This window comes from Scyliorhinus torazame, chromosome 27, assembly GCF_047496885.1.
Source record: "Scyliorhinus torazame isolate Kashiwa2021f chromosome 27, sScyTor2.1, whole genome shotgun sequence".
NCBI lineage: Eukaryota > Metazoa > Chordata > Chondrichthyes > Carcharhiniformes > Scyliorhinidae > Scyliorhinus > Scyliorhinus torazame.
The window spans coordinates 1836660-1861255 of NC_092733.1; the positions used below are offsets into that span (position 1 = coordinate 1836660).

The 24596-nt window shown below is 48.6% G+C and overlaps 1 protein-coding gene across 3 annotated transcripts in view; it reads right to left on the reverse strand.

Annotated features, from left to right (window-relative positions):
* Window positions 1-2909: 2909 nt before the first annotated feature.
* Window positions 2910-24596, reverse strand: part of LOC140403122 (uncharacterized) — a 164501-nt gene continuing 142814 nt past the window's right edge. For all 3 annotated transcript variants that reach the window (XM_072490766.1, XM_072490765.1, XM_072490764.1), the window contains 2 exons: window positions 7550-7579; window positions 2910-4257 (listed from right to left, as the gene is read on the reverse strand). In XM_072490766.1, the coding sequence (XP_072346867.1) occupies window positions 7564-7579 (16 nt within the window). In that variant the 3' untranslated portion in view covers window positions 2910-4257; window positions 7550-7563. The remainder of the gene's footprint in view (window positions 4258-7549; window positions 7580-24596) is intronic.

Genomic DNA, 24596 nt, shown 5'->3' on the forward strand with positions numbered 1-24596 from the left:
GATATTGTTAGAGACTGTATCGATTACGCTAACTAAATGTTACCAAAACACAAGTCAGAAAATGTGAACACGTTATCTGTCCATCCTCGGAAATTGCCACAGCTAGTCACAATTCTGGGCACAGTCAAGGCCGTGTTTTTGAGAGAGGCACAGACTTAATAAATGAAATCTTTACAATGGTATTAATATGTACTTAAAGACAATTTAATGAATAAATCAGTTTACCATGAATATATGTAACCTTTTGATTTTTGAGTTGCTTAAAATTTTGCTTTGAACATTAGAAATTTTGGTTACAGAGCAAGAAACGGGTCCACTCGCTGAACCCAGTTTTTTAGGATTGGTTATTTCAGAAATCTATTATAACTTTTGCAAGTTTCCCATTTCTTCAGTCAGATGCGTCGCTGTTTAACTTTGGATCAAAGTGTCACGGCAAAGTCACAATCGTAGAAAATAATTGAGACAAACAGAAGAGAGTATCAGACAAAATATTTTTAATATATTACATACTGGGAAATAAATATATAAAATATAACAAGCGTTAATTTATGAATGGAAGAACAAAGGACAACAGCTCTGATTTACATTTTTCAGGGAGAAAAGGGTCAATCTCCCAATTCAAACCCCAAATCTCCAATACAAATCCTAAAACATTAAAGAAATCAGTGCCACTGATGACATATGGTGCCTTACATGGAATAATACCCCTATTACCATAAAACAGAACCTACTGACCCACTGCAATGAATGTCGAGGTGACACACGAGCTAACATACTTCGGGAATCACACATGCAGGTTTCTGGGTTACCTTTTCTTATGCTTTCTTCTGAATTTAGGAAACAGTTAAGGGTGTTGGCAGAGCAAAGGCGAATGTGGATCTGGAGAACATAAATTAAGGGGGCAGCACGGTAGCATTGTGGATAGCACAATTGCTTCACAGCTCCAGGGTCCCAGGTTCGATTCCCCGCTGGGTCACTGTCTGTGCGGAGTCTGCACGTCCTCCCCGTGTCTGCGTGGGTTTCCTCCGGGTGCTCCGGTTTCCTCCCACAGTCCAAAGATGTGCAGGTTAGGTGGATTGGCCATGATAAATTGCCCTTCGTGTCCAAAATTGCCCTTAGTGTTGGGTGGTGTTACTGGGTTATGGGGATAGGGTGGAGGTGTTGACCTTGGGTAGGGTGCTCTTTCCAAGAGCCGGTGCAGTCTCGAAGGGCCGATTGGCCTCCTTCTGCACTGTAAATTCTATGATAATCTATGAATACTGCCCACGGTATGATGTAGAGAATCACATCACAGTGGACTGTGTGCAGAAGGTGCCAGCCGGAGACAACACCCATGCAGGACAGTACTGTGGTGTTCTTTGTGATTCTGTTTTCAGGGTGGATGTCGTAGTTCACAAAGACCACAAAAGCCAAGTTCATTAACAAAGCTAACTTTTCTTTATATTAAATAAATTAAGCTAGACCACTTACTCCTATAGCAAACAATAATTATAGTAATCTACACCCTACTAACACTAGTCTCCACACTCTAACTGTATTCCACCCTCTCTAGATCTCTCCTATGCACTCTACTCCAGCCTTCCCTCTCCCAGAAGCCTGAGAGCCAGTGCTTTATATAGTACTGCACCTAGCTCCATCTAGTGGTTAATCGTAACATGACATTAACTCTTTGTATACTGAACATTTCCATAATGTTACAGGTACCTTGGAGATGTACATAGTTATGCATTACCAATAAACAATTTATGTTCAACCTAGGAAGCCTCCAAACCTCTTACTGAGATACCACACCACCTTACAAAACATGGTGCCAATGAAGGATGGACGCCAAATCCCCAGAGGAGCTGCAGAAAGAACCCAGAATGACAGACTAAAGAAATTGAAGCCTGACACAGTTGGAGACCACCGAAAAAGCTCCACGGCAGAGGTGGAAGCTAAAGGACTCCACAAGGGTATGTGCAGATCCATTGCCAGACATGATTGAATGCAGAACCAAGGGGCCCAGCTAGATCACACAAGGCTAAGCAAAATTCTAAACAAAAGGAAACCACGGCTGAAAGGTGGCAGAAGAATCCAGTGTGCAGATGAAAAGCCAGACCTGATCGAACTCAGAGGCAGAGTCAAAGGACCAAACCAGATCACAGAATTTTAGAATTTACAGTGCAGAAAGAGGCCATTCAGCCCATCGAGTCTGCATCGGTCCTTTGGAAAGAGCACTCTACACCTCTACCCTATCCCCGTAACCCAGTAGCCTCACCTAACCTTTATGGACACTAAGGGGCAATTTATCAGGGCCAAACCACCTAACCTGCACATCTTTGGACTGTGGGAGGAAACTGGAGCACCCGGAGGAAACCCACACAGACACGGGGAGAACGTGCAGACTCCGCACAGGCAGTGACCCAAGCCGGGAATCGAACCCGGGACGCTGGAGCTGTGAAGCAACAGTGCTAACCACGCTGCTAAGACTGAGCAAAATTCAAAAAGAGAGCAAAGCTGAAAGACAGAAGAATAATCTGTGAAGAACCTGAGTGACAGCGGAGTCACAAGAAGGGTGAGAAAAATAAGAGTAAAAAGGCAGAGATTGCTTAAAATGGGCAGCAATCAGGATCATCATTAACAGCTGGAAGAAAGCTGCAGCCACAGATCCTCAGCTGGCACAGTAACGTATGGTGGGCGGGCTCGATCGGATGCCAAAGAAGTTTTTAAAACGGCAAGCAAAAGTAAAAAAAGCACCTTCCATTTAATTCTCAGGCTTGGAAAAGCAAGTAGCTTGTGTCACGACACCCTGGGATAGTGCGCGGACAATTCCAGCCCAACACGACAGGGAGTCACACAACAAGTAAAATTAGATGTTATTTAAAACATCTCAGGTCCTTGGCTGAGCCCAATAAACTGTAGTCACCAGGTTTGTAACTTTAACACACATAATCTTTTATTATTAACTGTAATTGTAATTAAATGTGCAAAAACACAAAACAGGTACTCCCCGGGGAGGACTCCCAGGTCCCTCTAGGGTTGTCTGGTCGTCTTTTGAGATGCCAGACTATCCTGACTGAATGCTGAGTTGGGGGTGGGTGAGGCACGTGGGAGCCTTCGTTGGGAATGTTGGCTTTCAGTACGAGGCCCCCGCCCCCACCTCCTCAGCCTGAGAATGCTACTGTCCATCATCCTTTGGAGTTCTTGGGCTCCTTTCCCGGTGTTCTCCCAGGATACTGCTAATTCTATAGCCCTTTTGAGGTCTCTGGGGGGGTTCTGCTGAAATGTTTTTTGTACCGCGACATTATTGATCCCACACACAAGCCAATCGCAGAGCATCTCGGACAGGGATGGGCCAAACTCGCAGTATTCGGTCAGCTTCCTTAATCTAGCCAGGAATTATATTACAGCTTCCCCCGGGGACCTCCCAACCGCATTGAATCGGTAACGCTGGAGGATTACGGACAGCTTTGTGGGTTGTAATGTTTCTTTACTAGATCTACAAGCTCCTTGATGATTTTAGTGTCGGGGCTGCAGGATAAGTTAAACACTGAATGATGTTGACCATTGGGGCCCGCATGTTGTCAAGAGGATTACTTTATTGGCACGAAGAGGAAGCGCATGAGTTCGGCATACCGGAGCCAGTCCCCCACCTCTGCATCATAAGGCTCAAGTTTCCCAAACAAGGACATTTCCGGGTTTTTCATTTTGCTTTGTTTCTGACCGGAGTTGCTGTGCAGGGGTTTTGAAAAGGCTGCTCAGAATCCCGTCGCCAATGTAGTAATTCCAGGAGGCGCAGGGTGAAAGGCCAAACTGGTTTATTATAAACTGAAAATAAAGCCGCTACACAAAACAAAACAAATATCCCAGCCCGGGACAATTGGGAAACTGCCCCTCTGGGTCTGCGAGCTATATTGTAAGGTCCCTCTAACGAGGCCCAGCTGGGTAGGCCTGTGCCCGCTCACCACGGGAACCCATATTCTAAGAGCCCATGGGGAGATCAACCAGTGATCCGTGTGGTCCTCGTGAAGGTTATTCCATAACAACAAATCTATTTCCAAATATCAAGATCAGTTCTCTAGTTTCAATGATGCTACATTCTCTGGTCTAAATGCTTCAGCCAATAATGATTGAATACAAAGTGAATTATGAAAAGCTTCCTGTTTATAGTTACACACCAATAAAATATACTTTGTTAACTGATTAAATGGTTAGTTTCCAGGCTGCCAGTCCTTACTGGGATAGTATTGTGTGTCCATCCTGACAAGGCTCAAATTCCTGTGAAGGGTAAAATGGAACATCAGCATTAGAATATTTTTGGGGCCAATTTTCTCCCTTTCCTCTCCTGACAAAGGTTCAGGTTACTGGAGGCTGGGAAGCCCCTGGCACCTCTTTCCAGTGGTCATTTCTCACATTTCAACCTGGACATTTGATCTGGGCAGACAATTCTCAGGTGGGGAACATCACAGTTAAACTCATCCTGTTCTCACCCAACATCCAGACATGTATTTTCTAGCTGGATTCAAAGGAGAGAGAATCTATGGTTGCTTTTAACCATCCTAACCTAGAGTTAACGAAACAAATTGTAGCACTCCAACTACTGCCCTCGGTTAACAATGCACAAACTAAGAATGGAACCTGCAACCTGCTGCTCTCTGTAGTTCAATTATCAATTCTTTAAGTAACCAAGCAGATCTGAACCCTTACTGACAAATGGAGATATCTGTATGGGAGGCCACAATTGGCAATGTCGCAATTTTAACATTACTAGAAATTGCACAGTGTTTGATAGCTAAGGCTTAGATTTGAGGAGGACTACGAATGTTGGGGCATTGACTGAACCTTCAGTCAATAGTTAGATTTTAAGGAGGCTTTTAAAGATGGAAAAATAAGAAAGAGAGTTACAAGCTGTGGGAGGGAGGAGGTTGAGGATTGTGTTACATCTGATGAAATTGGCAGGTTGTGACTAGTGGGGTACTTCAAGGATCATTTCTTGAGCCCCAATTGTTCACAATCTAGATTAACGATTTGGATGTGGGAACCAAATGTATGATTTCCAACCTTGCAGATGACACAAAACTTGGTGAGAACGTGTGTTATGAGGCCTCAAGGGGATTTGGACAGGCTAAATGAGTGGGAAACAACATGGCTGATAGAATATAATGTAAATAAGTGTGAAGCTATTAATTTGGGTAGGAGGAACGGAGGTGTAGAGTATTTCTTAACTGGTCAGAGACTGGGAAATTTTGATGTCCAAAGAGACCTGGGTATCCTTGTTTCTAAGTCACTGGAAGCTAATATGCAGGTGCAACAGCCAATTAGGAAAGCAAATGGTCTGTTAACCTTTTTTTTGCAAAACATGGGAGTACATGAGGTAAAAGGGTCTTGCTTCAAAGGATAGAACCATAATCAGACCGCATCTGGAGAACTGTGTATAGTTTTAGTCCCCTTACCTAAAGGCGGACATACTGGCCATTGAGCAAGTGCAGCAAAGCTTCATCAGACTAACTCCTGGGGACTATGTGGAGACTATCCAATGAGGAGAGATTCAGGAGACTGGGCATGGGTATTCCCTAAAGTTTAGCAAATGAGAGCTGATCACATTGAAACTTACAAAATTTTTAAGGGGCTAGACAGAGCAGATGCAGAAAGTAAGCTTCCTCTAGCTGGGGGCTCCAGGACCAGTGGACACAGTCCCAGAATAAGGAGTAAGCCACTGAGAACGAAGATGAGGAGGACTCTCTTCCCCCAGAGATTCTGAACCTTTGGAATTCTCTACCTCAAGAGCTGTGGATGCTCAATCACTGAGTATGTTAAAACAGAGATGGATACATTTCTAGATATCAATGACAGATAGAGATATGGGGATTGTGGGGAAAATAGCATTGAGGTGGATGATCAGCCTTGGTCCAGTTGAATGGTGGAGTAGGTTCAAGGGGCTGAATGGTCTACTCCTGCTCCTATATTCCTAATTGAGGATAAGTACAGTGAATCCCAATGGGTAGAGCAGAAAGGTGGGACTTGGGGTTAGATGTTAGGATCTATTTTCAAGGTGGATTAACATCAACCTTCTGTGGGAGGGAAGTTAATGGAGGTTAGTAAACACTGGGTGATATAGGTAGGTGGAGTTTAATCAAGGAGAGGGTAAGGACAGTAGAATTCTGGAGGAATTGGAGTTTATACTGAGTGAAATTCAGGAGGCCTACAACAAGAATCATGTTGGAAAAGGCAAGTCAAAAGTGAGCATTTCATGAGATTACATGTTGGCACGATTCAACCAAAACATTTCTAAGGGGGTGGCACGATGGCGCAGGGTTAGCACTGCTGCCTCACGGCGCCGAGGATCCGGGTTTGATCCCGGCCCCGGGTCACTGTCCGTGCGGAGATTGCTCATTCTTCCCGTGTCTGCGTGGGTCTCACCCCTACAACCCAAAAAGATGTGCAGGGTCGGTGCATTGGCCGTGCTAAATTGACCCTTAATTGGGTAATTTCTAAACCTCATTTTGGGCGAGCGTGGAGGGGTGTTTCTTGCCGGTTTTTGAAATGAGATCCACACTGGTGTTCACCCACACGTAGCCATTTTTTGTGCCTTGGGGACTTTCTCCCCGGTCTAGCCCAAACTCAGGAATTTTTCAGCAGTGGGGAGCTGAACTCGCCAGTGGAACTAGTTGCTCAGACAGTGGGCGCCATTAAAAAGGGTGCCCTGATCTCCAAGCGCGCTTGAGGTCCCACCCATGGGCAATGCCACCCCCCGCAGACATGGACAATAACCCCCCCCCCCAAACCAAGTGAGGACATCCTGCTGTGGGGTTGCTGAGGGCTCTGATATGTTCAGGTCACCTCCTTTCAGGATCCATCCCTTAATCCACCCCCCCCACCTTCATGAGGTTCTTTCATACCTCCCATTCAACCCCCTACTATTCAAAATCCCCACACACCCCCTTTCATGGGCATGGCCCCCCTCAGGCCATGACCCCTAGCAGTGCCAACCTGGTTACCCAGTCACCTTGGTACTGCCAGCCTGGCTTCGCCCCAGCCAGGATAGCAGTGTCACCAAGACACCCCAGCAGTACTAGGGTGCCTGGGTGGCAGTGCCAAGATGCCCAGGTGCCAGCGGGAGTGCCATGGTTCCACTCTGCCTCCGTCAAGCTTTGCGACGTTCTGAGCATCGTAAATCTCGCGAGAGGCCTCTCGTGAGCTTCAACGGCCTAGTCCCGACACCAAGTCAGGCATGATGAAGCTGCTGAATCGCACCCATTGTCTATCTGCTTCTTCACTACCCAGAATAGTTGGTTATTCAGATAGACAGTATGTACAAGATGAAAGTGGATGGTTTGGTGATGAATAGGACATAGGGTTTGAATCTGAGCTCTCGGGTCTAACACAACATTGTGGTTGTATTTAATTGGCAAGAGCAGGAATGGAGGTTATATAAAAGCCCATGGTGTGAGGTTTCTAATAGGGGAACAGTACAGAATCTGTCAAACACATCTAGCTTGTCAACAACTTGACCATACACATGCAATCAGACAGGCATGAAATGGAGGGAATGCTTGCAAATATCACTCACCTCATTTTATGTTGTCATTTTTTGCCACGTCTAAAATGTAACAGAAATATTAATTAGAGTGAACAGGCAAATTTATAAATAAAACTTCACAAATCAGAAAACTAAATTACACTTAGATACTGATGTAATGAATGAACAGCACTAACGGAACAGACAAGGTTTGTCTTGAAAAGGTGTAAACAGTTTACTTTCCTCCCCAATTAATGTCTTAATTAAACAGTAATTAGTCTGAGTTAAAAGTAAGTGAAATGTTCAACAACTACTGAAGCTAGAAGTGGCACAAACAGATGATGTGTTTCCCTCAGTTGTTGCAAAAGCAGCTATTATCTGTGCTCGTGATTATTAGGTGAGGAGAGCATGCGGTTTCATTGTAATCTCATCCATATTTAAAAAGATCAATTTACATTTATAGAAACCTTTCACAATCCCAGCAGTTCCCAAAGAACTTTTTTTTTCCTTTTTTAAAAATTTAGAATACCCAATTTGTTTTTTAATAACGTAGAAAACGAGATTGCCAATTTGTATATAGCAAGGTTCCACAAACAGCACGGTGATAATGAACATTCCCTCAGTGCTGCTTTGGGAGTGTCATTCAACATTATGTACTCAAGTCTCTGCAGTGGGATTTGAACCTGCAGCTTTCTGAATCAGAGGTGACTGACAAGAGGGTGGCACAGTGGTTAATCAGCACTGCTGCCTCACAGCACCACGGACCCGGGTTCGATTCCGGTCTTGGGTGACCATCTATGTGGAGTCTGCACATTCTCCCCGTGTCTGCGTGGGTTTCCTCCGAGTGCTCCGGTTTCCTCCCACACTCCAAAGATGTGCCGGTTCGATGAATTGGACAAGCTAAATTGCCCCTTAGTGTCCAAAAGGTTAGGTGGGGTTATGAGAATAGGGTGTAAGAGTCGGCCTTAGTGGGGTGCTTGCTCAGAGGGTCGGTGGTGTAGACTCGATGGGCCAAATGACCTCCTTCTGCACTCTAGGGATTCTATGAATCTATTACCACTGTTGCCTGGGTTTGTATATGAAGAATGACCATTCTGTTGAGGTTTGCCCATGGTACCTCAACTCAGCAAGAGAGTGAATGTAGTCTGAACATAAGGGGAGAAGGAAATGGCCGATGCTGTAGATGTCTCTCTGCAGACCATCTGGCCATATAGCTGTGATAGCGCAATGGTTATGTTGCTGGACTATTAATCGGTTGGTTTGGCGTCAAGTTAAAATACCATCACAGCTGCTAAAACATTTAAATTCAACAAATTCTAAATCACGGTGGCGCAGTGGGTTAGCCCTGCTGCCTCACGGCGCCGAGGTCCCAGGTTTGATCCCGGCTCTGGGTCACTGTCCGTGTGGAGTTTGCACATTCTCCCTGTGTTTGTGCTTCGCCCCCACAACCCAAAGATGTGCAGGGCAGGTGGATTGGCCACGCTAAATTGTCCCTTAATTGGAAAAAATTAATTGGGTACTCTAAATTTAAAACAAAATAGAAAACCTTTACAAATTTTCACTGGGGACAGTGAAAACAGCGCGAGTGGAGAGACAGCCGGGACAGTGAAAACAGCGCGAGAGGAGAGACAGCCGGGACAGTGAAAACAGCGCGGGAGGAGAGACAGCCGGGACAGTGAAAACAGCGCGAGAGGAGAGAAAGCCGGGAGATTTAAAAAGCGCGGGAGATTTAAAAAGCGCGGGAGGAAAGAGAGCCGGGACATTGAAAACAGCGCGAGAGGAGAGAGAGCCGGGAGATTTAAAAAGCGAGGGAGATTTAAAAAGCGCGGGAGCTGCGAGTCAGAGTGGAGATTTTAAAAGATCGCGGCCTAGTTTCGGGAGCCGTTCGGAGGAGGAGGAGCAGTCTCTGTCAGGGAGAGAACCTGAGAACATCTCAGACACTCAGAAGGTAAGAAGGTAAGTAAGTGATTTTTACTCATTTTTACTTTTATACCTTTTTCAAATTGTGTGTGTTGGGGGGAAACAGAAAAGTTGTAACCTGAGTGGCTGGTTGGGAATCAACACTAAATTAAAAAAATTAAGCATTGGTAACTAATTAAACATAATTACTTAATTATAATTTAGAAGGGTATCTAAGCCAGAGATCGGAGAGTACTATATTTAGCTTTCGCATTTATATTAGAAATCTAGTGCTAGGAAACAGATAGTTAACAGTAACATTAAAAAACTTTTTTAAAAAATATAACATTTAAAAAAAACCTTTTAATTTTAATTAATTGACGCAATGTCAGTTAGAGGGGTGCTGTGCTCTGACTGTGAGATGTGGCAGGTCCGGGAGGCTTCCAGCGTCCCGGATGGCTTCGTCTGCAGAAAGTGCACCCAACTGGAGCTCCTCACAGACCGCATGGTTCGGTTGGAGCAGCAATTGGATGCACTGAGGAGCATGCAGGTGGCGGAAAGCGTCATAGATCGCAGTTATATAAATGTGGTCACACACAAGGTGCAGGCAGAGAAATGGGTGACCACCAGAAAGGGCAGGCAGTCAGTGCAGGAATCCCCTGTGGTTGTCCCCTCTCGAACAGGTATACCCCTTTGGATACTGTCGGGGGGGATAGCCTATCAGGGGAAAACAGCAGCAGCCAGAGCAGTGGCACCACAGCTGGCTCTGATGTTCAGAAGGGAGGGTCAAAGCGCAGAAGAGCAATAGTAATAGGGGACTCTATAGTCAAGGGCACAGATAGGCGCTTCTGTGGACGTGAAAGCGACTCCAGGACGGTATGTTGCCTCCCTGGTGCCAGGGTCCAGGATGTCTCCGAACGGGCAGAGGGCATCCTGAAGGGGGAGGGCAAACAGGCAGAGGTCGTTGTACATATTGGTACTAACGACATAGGCAGGAAGGGGCATGAGGTCCTGCAGCAGGAGTTCAGGGAGCTAGGCAGAAAGTTAAAAGACAGGGCCTCTAGGGTTGTAATCACGGGATTACTCCCTGTGCCACGTGCCAGTGAGGCTAGAAATAGGAAGATAGAGCAGCTAAACACGTGGCTAAACAGCTGGTGTAGGATTGAGGGTTTCCGTTATCTGGACCACTGGAAGCTCTTCCGGGGCAGGTGTGACCTATATAAGAAGGATGGGTTGCATCTAAACTGGAGAGACATAAATATCCTGGCCGTGAGGTTTGCTAGTGTCACACGGGAGGGTTTAAACTAGTATGGCAGGGGGGTGGGCACGGGAGCAATAGGTCAGAAGGTGAGAGCATTGAGGGAGAACGAGGGAATAGGGACAGTGGGGCTCTGAGGCAGAGCAGACAGGGAGAAGTTGCTGAACACAGTGGGTCTGGTGGCCTGAAGTGCATATGTTATAATGCAAGAAGTATTACGGGTAAGGCAGATGAACTTAGAGCTTGGATCAGTACTTGGAACTATGATGTTATTGCCATTACAGAGACCTGGTTGAGGGAAGGGCAGGATTGGCAGCTAAACATTCCAGGATTTAGATGTTTCAGGCGGGATAGAGGGGGATGTAAAAGGGGTGGCAGAGTTGCGCTACTGGTTAGGGAGAATATCACAGCTGTACTGCGGGAGGACACCTCAGAGGGCAGTGAGGCTATATGGGTAGAGATCAGGAATAAGAAGGGTGCAGTCACAATGTTGGGGGTTTACTACAGGCCTCCCAACAGCCAGCGGGAGATAGAGGAGCAGATAGGTAGACAGATTTTGGAAAAGAGTAAAAACAACAGGGTTGTGGTGATGGGAGACTTCAACTTCCCCAATATTGACTGGGACTCACTTAGTGCCAGGGGCTTAGATGGGGCGGAGTTTGTAATGAGCATCCAGGAGGGCTTCTTAAAACAATATGTGGACAGTCCAACTAGGGAAGGGGCGGTACTGGACCTGGTATTGGGGAATGAGCCCGGCCAGGTGGCAGATGTTTCAGTAGGGGAGCATTTCGGGAACAGTGACCACAATTCAGTAAGTTTTAAAGTGCTGGTGGACAAGGATAAGAGTGGTCCTAGGATGAATGTGCTAAATTGGGGGAAGGCTAATTATAACAATATTAGGCGGGAACTGAAGAACATAGATTGGGGGCGGATGTTTGAGGGCAAATCAACATCTGACATGTGGGAGGCTTTCAAGTGTCAGTTGAAAGGAGTTCAGGACCGGCATGTTCCTGTGAGGAAGAAGGATAAATACGGCAATTTTCGGGAACCTTGGATAACGAGAGATATTGTAGGCCTCGTCAAAAAGAAAAAGGAGGCATTTGTCAGGGCTAAAAGGCTGGGAACGGACGAAGCCTGTGTGGAATATAAGGAAAGTAGGAAGGAACTTAAGCAAGGAGTCAGGAGGGCTAGAAGGGGTCACGAAAAGTCATTGGCAAATAGGGTTAAGGAAAATCCCAAGGCTTTTTACACGTACATAAAAAGCAAGAGGGTAGCCAGGGAAAGGGTTGGCCCACTGAAGGATAGGCAAGGGAATCTATGTGTGGAGCCAGAGGAAATGGGCGAGGTACTAAATGAATACTTTGCATCAGTATTCACCAAAGAGAAGAAATTGGTAGATGTTGAGTCTGGAGAAGGGTGTGTAGATAGCCTGGGTCACATTGAGATCCAAAAAGACGAGGTGTTGGGTGTCTTAAAAAATATTAAGGTAGATAAGTCCCCAGGGCCTGATGGGATCTACCCCAGAATACTGAAGGAGGCTGGAGAGGAAATTGCTGATGCCTTGACAGAAATCTTTGGATCCTCACTGTCTTCAGGTGATGTCCCGGAGGACTGGAGAATAGCCAATGTTGTTCCTCTGTTTAAGAAGGGTAGCAAGGATAATCCAGGGAACTACAGGCCGGTGAGCCTTACTTCAGTGGTAGCGAAATTACTGGAGAGAATTCTTAGAGACAGGATCTACTCCCATTTGGAAGCAAATGGACGTATTAGTGAGAGGCAGCATGGTTTTGTGAAGGGGAGGTCGTGTCTCACTAATTTGATCGAGTTTTTCGAGGAGGTCACTAAGATGATTGATGCAGGTAGCCATGATGTGGAGATGCCGGCGTTGGACTGGGGTGAGCACAGTACGAAGTCTTACAACACCAGGTTAAAGTCCAACAGGTTTGTTTCGATGTCACTAGCTTTCGGAGCGCTGCTCCTTCCTCAGGTGAATGAAGAGGTCTGTTCCAGAAACACATATATAGACAAATTCAAAGATGCCAAACAATGCTTGGAATGCGAGCATTAGCAGGTGATTAAATCTTTACAGATCCAGAGATGGAGTAACCCCAGGTTAAAGAGGTGTGAATTGTACCAAGCCAGGACAGTTGGTAGGATTTCGCAGGCCAGATGGTGGGGGATGAATGTAATGCGACATGAATCCCAGGTCCCGGTTGAGGCCGCACGCATGTGTGCGGAACTTGGCTATAAGTTTCTGCTTGGCGATTCTGCGTTGTCGCGGGTCCTAAAGGCCGCCTTGGAGAACGCTTACCCGGAGATCAGAGGCTGAATGCCCTTGACTGCTGAAGTGTTCCCCGACTGGAAGGGAACATTCCTCCCTGGTGATTGTTGCGCGATGTCCGTTCATTCATTGTCGCAGCATCTGCATGGTCTCGCCAATGTACCACGCTTCGGGACATCCTTTCCTGCAGCGTATGAGGTAGACAACGTTGGCCGAGTCGCACGAGTTGAACCAGGAACATTCCTCGTCACAATGGACGTCTCGGCACTCTACACCAGCATCCCCCATGACGACGGCATTGCTGCAACAGCCTCAGTACTCAACACCGACAACTGCCAATCTCCAGACGCAATTCTGCAACTCATCCGCTTCATTCTGGATCACAACGTCTTCACCTTCGACAACAAGTTCTTCATCCAGACGCACGGAACAGCCATGGGGACCAAATTCGCACCCCAATACGCCAACATCTTCATGCACAAGTTTGAACAGGACCTACTCACTGCACAGGACCTTCAACCAATGTTATACACCACTTACATCGATGACATTTTTTTCCGTTGGACCCACGGCGAAGAATCATTGAAACGACTACACGATGACATTAATAAGTTCCATCCAACCATCAGACTCACCATGGACTACTCTCCGAAATCAGTTGCATTCTTGGACACACTCGTCTCCATCAAGGACGGTCACCTCAGCACTTCGCTTTACCGCAAACCTACGGATAACCTCATGATGCTCCACTTCTCCAGCTTCCACCCTAAACACATTAAAGAAGCCATCCCCTATGGACAAGCGCTCCGTATACACAGGATCTGCTCAGACGAGGAGGAGCGTAACAGACATCTACAGACGTTGAAAGATGCCCTCGTACGAACGGGATATGGCACTCGACTCATCGATCGACAGTTCCAACGCGCCACAGCGAAAAACCGCACCGACCTCCTCAGAAGACAAACATGTGACACAACCGACAGAATACCCTTCGTCGTCCAGTACTTCCCTGGAGCGGAGAAACTACGTCATCTTCTTCACAGCCTTCAACACGTCATTGATGACGATGAACATCTTGCCAAGGTCATCCCCACACCCCCACTACTTGCCTTCAAACAACCGCGCAACCTCAAACGAACCATTGTTTGCAGCAAACTACCCAGTCTTCAGAACAGTGACCACGACACCACACAACCCTGTCATGGCAATCTCTGCAAGACGTGCCAGATCATCGACATGGATACCACTATTACACGTGAGAACACCACCCACCAGGTACGCGGTACATACTCGTGCGACTCGGCCAACGTTGTCTACCTCATACGCTGCAGGAAAGGATGTCCCGAAGCGTGGTACATTGGCGAGACCATGCAGACGCTGCGACAACGAATGAACGGACATCGCGCAACAATCACCAGGCAGGAATGTTCCCTTCCAGTCGGGGAACACTTCAGCAGTCAAGGGCATTCAGCCTCTGATCTCCGGGTAAGAGTTCTCCAAGGCGGCCTTCAGGACCCGCGACAACGCAGAATCGCCGAGCAGAAACTTATAGCCAAGTTCCACACACATGAGTGCGGCCTCAACCGGGACCTGGGATTCATGTCACATTACATTCATCCCCCACCATCTGGCCTGCGAAATCCTACCAACTGTCCTGGCTTGGTACAATTCACAGCTCTTTAACCTGGGGTTACCCCATCTCTGGATCTGTAAAGATTTAATCACCTGCTAATGCTCGCATTCCAAGCATTGTTTGGCATCTTTGAATTTGTCTATATATGTGTTTCTGGAACAGACCTCTTCATTCACCTGAGGAAGGAGCAGCGCTCCGAAAGCTAGTGACATCGAAACAAACCTGTTGGACTTTAACCTGGTGTTGTAAGACTTCGTACTGATGCAGGTAGGGCAGTGGATGTTGTCTATATGGACTTCAGTAAGGCCTTTGACAAGGTACCTCATGGTAGACTAGTACAAAAGGTGAAGTCACACGGGATCAGGGGTGAGCTGGCAAGGTGGATACAGAACTGGCTAGGTCATAGAAGGCAGAGAGTAGCAATGGAAGGATGCTTTTCTAATTGGAGGGCTGTGACCAGTGGTGTTTCACAGGGATCAGTGCTGGGACCTTTGCTGTTTGTAGTATATATAAATGATTTGGAGGAAAATGTAACTGGTCTGATTAGTAAGTTTGCAGATGACACAAAGGTTGGTGGAATTGCAGATAGCGATGAGGACTGTCAGAGGATACAGCAGGATTTAGATTGTTTGGAGACTTGGGCGGAGAGATGGCAGATGGAGTTTAATCCGGACAAATGTGAGGTAATGCATTTTGGAAGGTCTAATACAGGTAGGGAATATACAGTGAATGGTAGAACCCTCAAGAGTATTGAAAGTCAAAGAGATCTAGGAGTACAGGTCCACAGGTCACTGAAAGGGGCAGCACAGGTGGAGAAGGTAGTCAAGAAGGCATACGGCATGCTTGCCTTCATTGGCCGGGGCATTGAGTATAAGAATTGGCAAGTCATGTTGCAGCTGTATAGAACCTTAGTTAGGCCACACTTGGAGTATAGTGTTCAATTCTGGTCGCCACACTACCAGAAGGAAGTGGAGGCTTTAGAGAGGGTGCAGAAGAGATTTACCAGAATGTTGCCTGGTATGGAGGGCATTAGCTATGAGGAGCGGTTGAATAAACTTGGTTTGTTCTCACTGGAACGAAGGAGGTTGAGGGGCGACCTGATAGAGGTCTACAAAATTATGAGGGGCATAGACAGAGTGGATATTCAGAGGCTTTTCCCCGGGGTAGAGGGGTTAATTACTAGGGGGCATAGGTTTAAGGTGAGAGGGGCAAGGTTTAGAGTAGATGTACGAGGCAAGTTTTTTTACGCAGATGGTAGTGGGTGCCTGGAACTCGCTACCAGAGGATGTGGTGGAAGCAGGGACGATAGTGACATTTAAGGGGCATCTTGACAAATACATGAATAGGATGGGAATAGAGGGATATGGACCCAGGAAGTGTAGAAGATTGTAATTTAGTCGGGCAGCATGGTCGGCACGGGCTTGGAGGGCCGAAGGGCCTGTTCCTGTGCTGTACATTTCTTTGTTCTTTGTAAATCATTGGTCAGACCACATTTGGAGTATTGTGTTCAGTTCTGGGCACCTTATTTAAGGAAGGATGTTGAAGCCCTGGAGAGAATGCAGAGGAGATTTACTAGAATGATACCAGGAATGAGGAATTTTAGATGCAAAGAAAGATTGGAGAAATTGGACTTGTTCCCCTGGAGCAGAGAAGATTAAGAGGTCACCTTAGTGAGGTGTTCAACATTCTGAACAATTAAAAAAAAAAAATTTAGAGTACCCAATTAATTTTTTCCAATTAAGGGGTAATTTAGCGTGGCCAATCCACCTGCCCTGCACATCTTTGGGTCGTGGGGGCGAAATCTACGCAAACACGGGGAGAATGTGCAAACTCCACACGGACAGTGACCCAGAACCAGGATCGAACCTGGGACCTCGGGCTGTGAGGCAGCAGGGCTAACCCACTGCGCCCCTGTGCTGCCCCAAAATTCTGACCAATTTTGACAGCGTAAAGAAGGATATTCTGTTTCCATTGGTTGGTAAGTCAGTGACCAAGGGTCACAATTTCAAGATGGTCAGCAAGAGAGCTGGAGTGAGATGAGGAGAAACCTCTTTACTCAGAGAGTTGTTGGGGGTTTGGAGTGTGCTTCCTGGGGAAGTGGTGGAGGCGGATTCCATTGGAGGTTTCAAAAGAGAGCTGGACCTATCTTTGAAAGTGATGAATTTAGAGTGCGGAGATAGGGCTGGGGAATGTGACTAGCTGGGTTGCTCTTTTGGGAGCCGGTGCAGACACAATGGGCCGAATGGCCTCCTTCTGTGCTGTAAACATCTACGATTCTAAATTAAATCAATCTGGAATAAAGGCTCTTATCAGTAAGAGTCACAACAAAACTACCAGATTGTCTGGAGAACCTCTCGGATTCACAAAGAAATCTGCCGTCCTTACCCGGTCTGGCCAACATGTGACTCCAGACCCACAGCAATGTGGTTGATTCTCAGCTACCATCGGAAATGCCCAAGAAGGCCATTCAATTGTGTTCAACCACCTTCTTCTCAAAGGCAATTAAGGATGAGCAATAAATGCTGGCCTTGTCAGTGATTCCCACATCCAATGAAGGAATGAAAACAAGGATAGCTTTTGCATAGGGAAAGGTAAATTAACTGAAAAAAAAGGTGATTAATTAAACTTGCCACATTCTTGCCTTGTTCAGAAAATTATGGGTTTAAACTCTACCTCCGTAGTTTGAGTTCATAATATTGGCTGAGGGCGTCCTGTTGTGTTGGAGGTGCCTGCTCGAATGGTTGGCAATGATGTTTTGGAGGACTGGTATTATTCTTTTTTTAAAATATGTTTTTATTAAGAATTTTTCAACAATTTTTTCCACCTTACAAACCCCCCCCCCGTAACAAAGAAAAGAAAGAGAACTCGCGTGGCAAGACATGAACATGGCAAGTCAATAAGATACAGAACTTTGTACATTGGATTCTTCCCGTACATGTCAGTTTCCGGATCATTCATGTGTTTTCTTGCTCAAATGCCCCCCAAAGAATCCCCCTTCTCTCCCCCCCCCCAAACCACGAACGATGCCCCCCCCCCCCCCCCCCCCGGGTTGCTGTTGCTGCTGTCCGACCTTCATCTAACGCTCCGCGAGATGGTCTAGGAACGGTTGCCACCGCCTGTAGAACCCCTGCGCAGACCCTCTCAAGGCAAACTTTATCCTTTCCAACTTGATAAACCCTGCCATATCATTTATCCAGGCCTCCACGCTGGGGGCTTCGCCTCCTTCCACATTAACAAGATCCTTCGCCGGGCTACTAGGGACGCAAAGGCCAGAATGCTGGCCTCTTTCGCCTCCTGCACTCCCGGCTCGTCCACTACTCCAAATAGTGCTAGCCCCCTTTCACCACCTTAGATACAGTTCCCGCAACTCCCCTCCAAAACCCCTCCAGTGCCAGGCATGACCAAAACATATGGACATGGTTCGCCGGACTTCCTGAGCACCTCTCACATCTGTCCTCCACCCCAAAGAATCTACTCAGCCTCGCCCCCGTCATATGCGCTCTATGAACCACCTTAAATTGTATCAGTCTAAGCCTGGCACACGAGGAAGAGGAATTAACCCTACTTAGGGCGTCAGCCCATAGCCCCTCCTCAATCTCCTCCCCCAACTCCTCCTCCTATTTACCCTTCAGCTCCTCTACCAAAGCCTCCCCCTCTTCTTTCATCTCCTGGTATATCGCCGACACCTTGCCCTCTCCAACCCATACGCCCGAAATCACCCTGTCTTGAACCCCCTGTGCCGGGAGTAGCGGAAATTCCCTCACCTACCGCCTCACAAACACCCTCACCTACATGTACCTGAAAGCGTTTCCCAAGGGTAGCCCAAACTTCTCCTCCAGCGCCCCTAAACTCGCAAATGTCCCGTCAATGAACAGGTCTCCCAATCTTCTAATCCCTGCCCGATGCCAGCTCTGAAACCCCCCGTCCATCCTTCCTGGGACAAACCGATGGTTGTCTCTGATCGGGGCCCACACCGAAGCTCCTATCGCACCCCTGTGCCGTCTCCACTGCCCCCAGATCTTTAGCGTTGCTGCCACCACCGGGCTCGTGGTGTACCTTGTTGGCGAGAGCGGCAGCGGTGCCGTCACCAGTGCCCCCAGGCTCGTTCTTTTGCAGGACGCCATCTCCAACCTCTTCCACGCCGTCCCCTCTCCCTCCATCACCCATTTACGGATCATTGCCACGTTGGCTGCCCAATAGTACCCACCCAAGTTCGGCAACACCAACCCTCCTCTATCTCTGCTACGCTCCAGGAACCCCCTCCTTGCCCTCGGGGTCTTGCTCGCCCACACAAATCCCATAATGCTCCTGCTTACCCTCTTAAAGAAGGCCTTAGTAATCACAATTGGGAGGCATTGGAATACAAAAAGAAACCTCGGGAGAACCACCATTTTAATCGACTGTACCCGACCCGCCAGCGAGAGTGGCAACATGTCCCACCTTTTAAAATCCTCCTCCATCTGTTCCACCAACAGCGTCAAATTAAGTTTGTGCAGTGCCCCCCCAGCTCCTAGCTACCTGAATCCCCAAGTATCGAAAGCTCCTTTCCGCCCTCCTCAATGGTAGGTCGTCTATCCCTCTTCCCTGGTCCCCCGGCTGGATCACAAAGAGCTCACTCTTTCCCACATTGAGCTTATAGCCCGAAAAGTCTCCAAACTCCCGTAGGGTCTGCATTACCTCAACCATCCCCTCCACTGGATCCGCCAAGTACAGCAACAGGTCTCTCCCCCTCGAACCACCCCCTTCCATTTCCCCGACTCCCTTAACGCCATGGCCAAAGGTTCAATTGCTAATGCAAACAGTAGAGGGGACAGGGGGCACCCCTGCCTCGTCCCTCGATACAGCCGGAAATACTCCGACCTCCGCCGGTTCGTGACCACACTCGCCACCGGGGCTTTATACAGGAGCTTGACCCAACTAATAAACCCTCCCCCGAACCCAAACCTCCTCAACACTTCCCAGAGATACTCCCACTCTACCCGATCAATGGCCTTCTCCGTGTCCATGGCTGTCACTATCTCCACTTCTCCCTCCACCGATGGCATCATAATCACATTTAGGAGCCTTCGCACATTAGTGTTTAACTGCCTACCCTTTACGAATCCCATCTGGTCCTCGTGAATTACCCCCGGGACACAGTCCTCAATCCTCATGGCCAACATTTTCGCCAGCAGCTTAGCATCTACATTAAGGAACTAGATCGGTCTATACGACAGACATTGTCAGGGGCAGGATCCCCCCCTCCCTTGCTTCATTGAAGGTCCTTACCAGCAATGGGGCTAACAGGTCTACATACTTCCTGTAAAACTCCACCGGGAACCCATCCGGCCCCAGGGCCTTCCCTGCCTGCATACTCCCCAGTCCTTTAACCAGCTCCTCCACCCCAATTGGCGCCCCCAAACCAGCCACCTCCTGCTCCTCCACCCTTGGGAACCTCAATTGGTCCAAGAATTGCCGCAGCACCTCTTTTCCCCCTGGGGGCTGGGACCTATACAGCTCCTCGTAAAAGGCCTTAAAAACCTCATTCACTTTCCCCACACTCCGCACCGTAGTTCCCCTGCCATCTTTGACTCCGCCTATTTCCCTCGCTGCCATCCTCTTACGGAGCTGATGTGCCAGCATCCGACTCGCCTTCTCCCCATATTCATATATCGCCCCCTGTACCTTCCTCCACTGTGCCTCTGCCTTCCCTGTGGTCAACAGGTCGAACTCCGTCTGGAGACTTCGTCTCTCCCTGAGTAGTCCCTCATCAGGAGCCTCTGCATAGCTCCTGTCCACCCTTAAAATCTCCCCCACTAACCTCTCCCTTTCCCTAACCTCTCTCTTCACCCTATGAGCCCTGATGGAGATTAACTCTCCCCTGACCATCGCCTTCAGCACCTCCCATACTACTCCCACCTGCACCTCCCCGTTGTCGTTGGCCTCCAGATATCTTTCAATACACCCCCGCACCCTTCCTCGTCTGCCAGCAGTCCCACATCCAACCTCCACAGCGGGCGTTGGACCCTCTCCTCCCCCAGCTCTAACTCCACCCAATGCGGGGCATGGTCTGAAATGGCTATGGCCGAATACTCCGTTCCCTCCACTTTTGGGATCAATGCCCTGCCCAGAACAAAAAAAATCTATCCGGGAGTAGGCCTTATGTACGTGGGAGAAAAAAGAAAATTCTCTGGCCAAAGGCCTGGCAAATCTCCACGGATCTACTCCCCCTATCTGGTCCATGAACCCCCTAAGCACCTTGGCCGCCGCCGGCCTCTTCCCCGTCCTAGATCTGGAGCGATCTAGTGCTGGGTCCAGCACCGTGTTAAAATCCCCACCCATTATCAAGCTCCCTACCTCCAGGTCTGGAATACCCCCCAACATCCGTTTCATGAATCCAGCATCGTCCCAGTTCGGGGCGCATACATTTACCAGTACCACCTCCGTCCCCTGCAACCTACCGCTCACCATCACGTATCGGCCTCCCTTGTCCGCTACTATGTTCTTGGTCTCGAACGACAGCCGCTTTCCCACCAGTATTGCCACCCCTCTATTCTTCGCATCCAGCCCCGAATGGAACACCTGTCCCACCCATCCCTTCCTTAACCTGACCTGATCTGCCACCTTCAGATGTGTCTCCTGAAGCATGACCACGTCTGCCTTCAGTCCCTTTAGGTGCGCGAACACTCGGACCCTCTTAACCGGCCCATTTAGGCCTCTCACAGTCCACGTGATCAGCCGGATTGGGGGGTTACCCCCCCCCCCCCCCCGCCCCACCGACTAGCCATCTCCTATCTTAGGCCAGTCCCGTGCTCGCGCCTCCCGCACCCTCCAGTCCCCCCCAGGCGGGGAACCCCCGCCCCAACCACCTCTTCCATTTTCAGTTCCCCTTCGGACAGTGCAGTAGCAACCCTAGTGCCCCCCCCCCCCCGGCTAGATCCACATCTAGCTCTTTTGCTCCCCCCATATTACTTCCGTGAGTCAGCTGACTTCTGCTGACCCCGGCTTCCCCCGCCTTCCCGTTGATCTCCCCGTGTGGGAGTCTCTCCTCCTCCTTACCTTCCTCCATCCCCCCCTCCCTTTTTTCTGGGGTGCTGGAAAAAGCCCGCGCTTTCCTGAACCAGCCCCGCCCCCTGTGGCGCAGCTCCTGTTGCGGCCTTATCCCAATTCCCCCATCCCCGAGTCTCACCTCCCTCCAGCACCGACGCCCACATTCCCCATCATCATCATCTCGTCTACAGAAAAGAAAAAAGGGAAATTTTAGGAATTTTAACCAGAACTCTACCCACATCCCCATCCATCATCCCACCCATGAAGTATTCTTTGCCCATCTTTACAGCCCCATATACAACCAACATCTCCCCCCACAACCACATCCCCTCAGTTCGAGTCCAGTTTTTCCGTCTGAATAAAGGTCCAAGCCTCTTCTGGCGTTTCAAAATAATGGTGTCGGCCCTGATAAGTGACCCACAGTCGCGCAGGCTGCAGCATGCCGAACCTGACTCTTTTTTTTATGCAGCACCGCCTTGGCCCGGTTGAAGCCAGCTCTCCTCCTTGCAACCTCTGCGTTCCAATCCTGGTAAACTCGGATCACCGCGTTCTCCCATCTACTGCTCCGCACCTTCTTGGCCCATCTCAGCACACTTTCTTTGTCCGCGAAGCGATGGAACCTTGCCACTATCGCCCTTGGCGGCTCGTCGGCCTTGGGTCTCCTCGCCAGGACCCGGTGAGCCTCTTCCAGCTCCAGGGGGCTCGGAGAGGCCTCCGCACCCATCAGCGAATGGAGCATCGTACTCACGTACACCCCGGCATCAGCTCCCTCCACTCCTTCGGGAAGACCCAGAATCCGGAGGTTCTTCCTCCTCGACCTGTTCTCCAGGACCTCAATTCTCTCGGCCCACCTCCTGTGCACCGCCTCGTGCGCCATTTTTACCGCCAGGCCCAGGATCTCGTCCTCGTTGGTATTCACTTTATCATTCACCTCACGAAGCTCCACCGCCTGGGTCTTCTGGGTCTCCTTCAGCCCCTCGATCGCCAACAGCATTGGCGCCAGCACCTCCTTTTTCAGCTCCTCCACACATCGCTTGAGGAACTCCTGCTGGTCTGGCCCCCACGCTGCTCGCTCTCCGCCCTCCGCCATCTTGCTTTTTTCCCCTCATAGAACATAGAAAATACAGCACAGAACAGGCCCTTCGGCCCACGATGTTGTGCCGAACCTTTGTCCTAGATTAATCATAGATTATCATTGAATCTACAGTGCAGAAGGAGGCCATTCGGCCCCCTGAGTCTGCACCAGCTCTTGGAAAGAGCACCCTACCCAAACTCAACACCTCCACCCAACACCAAGGGCAATTTGGACATTAAGGGCAATTTATCATTGGCCAATTCACCTAACCCGCACATATTTGGACTGTGGGAGGAAACCGGAGCACCCGGAGGAAACCCACGCAGACACGGGGAGGACGTGCAGACTCCACACAGACAAGGACCCAAGCCGAAATCGAACCTGGGACCATGGATCTGTGAAGCAATTGTGCTATCCACAATGCTACCGTGCTGCCCTTAAGAACAAATAAATCTACACTATATAATTTTCCCGTAATCCATGTACCTATCCAACAGCTGCTTGAAGGTCACTAATGTTTCTGACTCAACTACTTCCACAGGCAGTGCATTCCATGCCCCCACTACTCTCTGGGTAAAGAACCTACCTCTGATATCCCTCCTATATCTTCCACCTTTCACCTTAAATTTATGTCCCCTTGTAATGGTGTGTTCCACCTGGGGAAAAAGTCTCTGACTGTCTACTCTATCTATTCCCCTGATCATCTTATAAACCTCTATCAAGTCGCCCCTCATCCTTCTCCACTCTAATGAGAAAAGGCCTAGCACCCTCAACCTTTCCTCGTAAGACCTACTCTCCATTCCAGGCAACATCCTGGTAAATCTTCTTTGCACCTTTTCCAGAGCTTCCACATCCTTCCTAAAATGAGGCGACCAGAACTGTACACAGTACTCCAAATGTGGCCTTACCAAAGTTTTGTACAGCTGCATCATCACCTCACGGCTCTTAAATTCAATCCCTCTGTTAATGAACGCGAGCACACCATAGGCCTTCTTCACAGCTCTATCCACTTGAGTGGCAACTTTCAAAGATGTGTGAACATAGACCCCAAGGTCTCTCTGCTCCTCCACAATGCCAAGAACTCTACCGTTAACCCTGTATTCCGCATTCATATTTGTCCTTCCAAAATGGACAACCTCACACTTTTCAGGGTTAAACTCCATCTGCCACTTCTCAGCCCAGCTCTGCATCCTATCTATGTCTCTTTGCAGCCGACAACAGCCCTCCTTACTATCCACAACTCCACCAATCTTCGTATCGTCTGCAAATTTACTGACCCACCCTTCAACTCCCTCATCCAAGTCATTAATGAAAATCACAAACAGCAGAGGACCCAGAACTGATCCCTGCGGTACGCCACTGGTAACTGGGATCCAGGCTGAATATTTGCCATCCACCACCACTCTCTGACTTCTATCGGTTAGCCAGTTCGTTATCCAACTGGCCAAATTTCCCACTATCCCATGCCTCCTTACTTTGTGCAGAAGCCTACCATGGGGAACTTTATCAAATGCCTTACTAAAATCCATGTACACTACATCCACTGCTTTACCTTCATCCACATGCTTGGTCACCTCCTCAAAGAATTCAATAAGACTTGTAAGGCAAGACCTACCCCTCACAAATCCGTGCTGACTATCCCTAATCAAGCAGTGTCTTTCCAGATGCTCAGAAATCCTATCCTTCAGTACCCTTTCCATTACTTTGCCTACCACCGAAGTAAGACTAACTGGCCTGTAATTCCCAGGGTTATCCCTAGTTCCTTTTTTGAACAGGGGCACGACATTCGCCACTCTCCAATCCCCTGGTACCACCCCTGTTGACAGTGAGGACGAAAAGATAATTGCCAACGGCTCTGCAATTTCATCTCTTGCTTCCCATAGAATCCTTGGATATAACCCGTCAGGCCCGGGGGACTTGTCT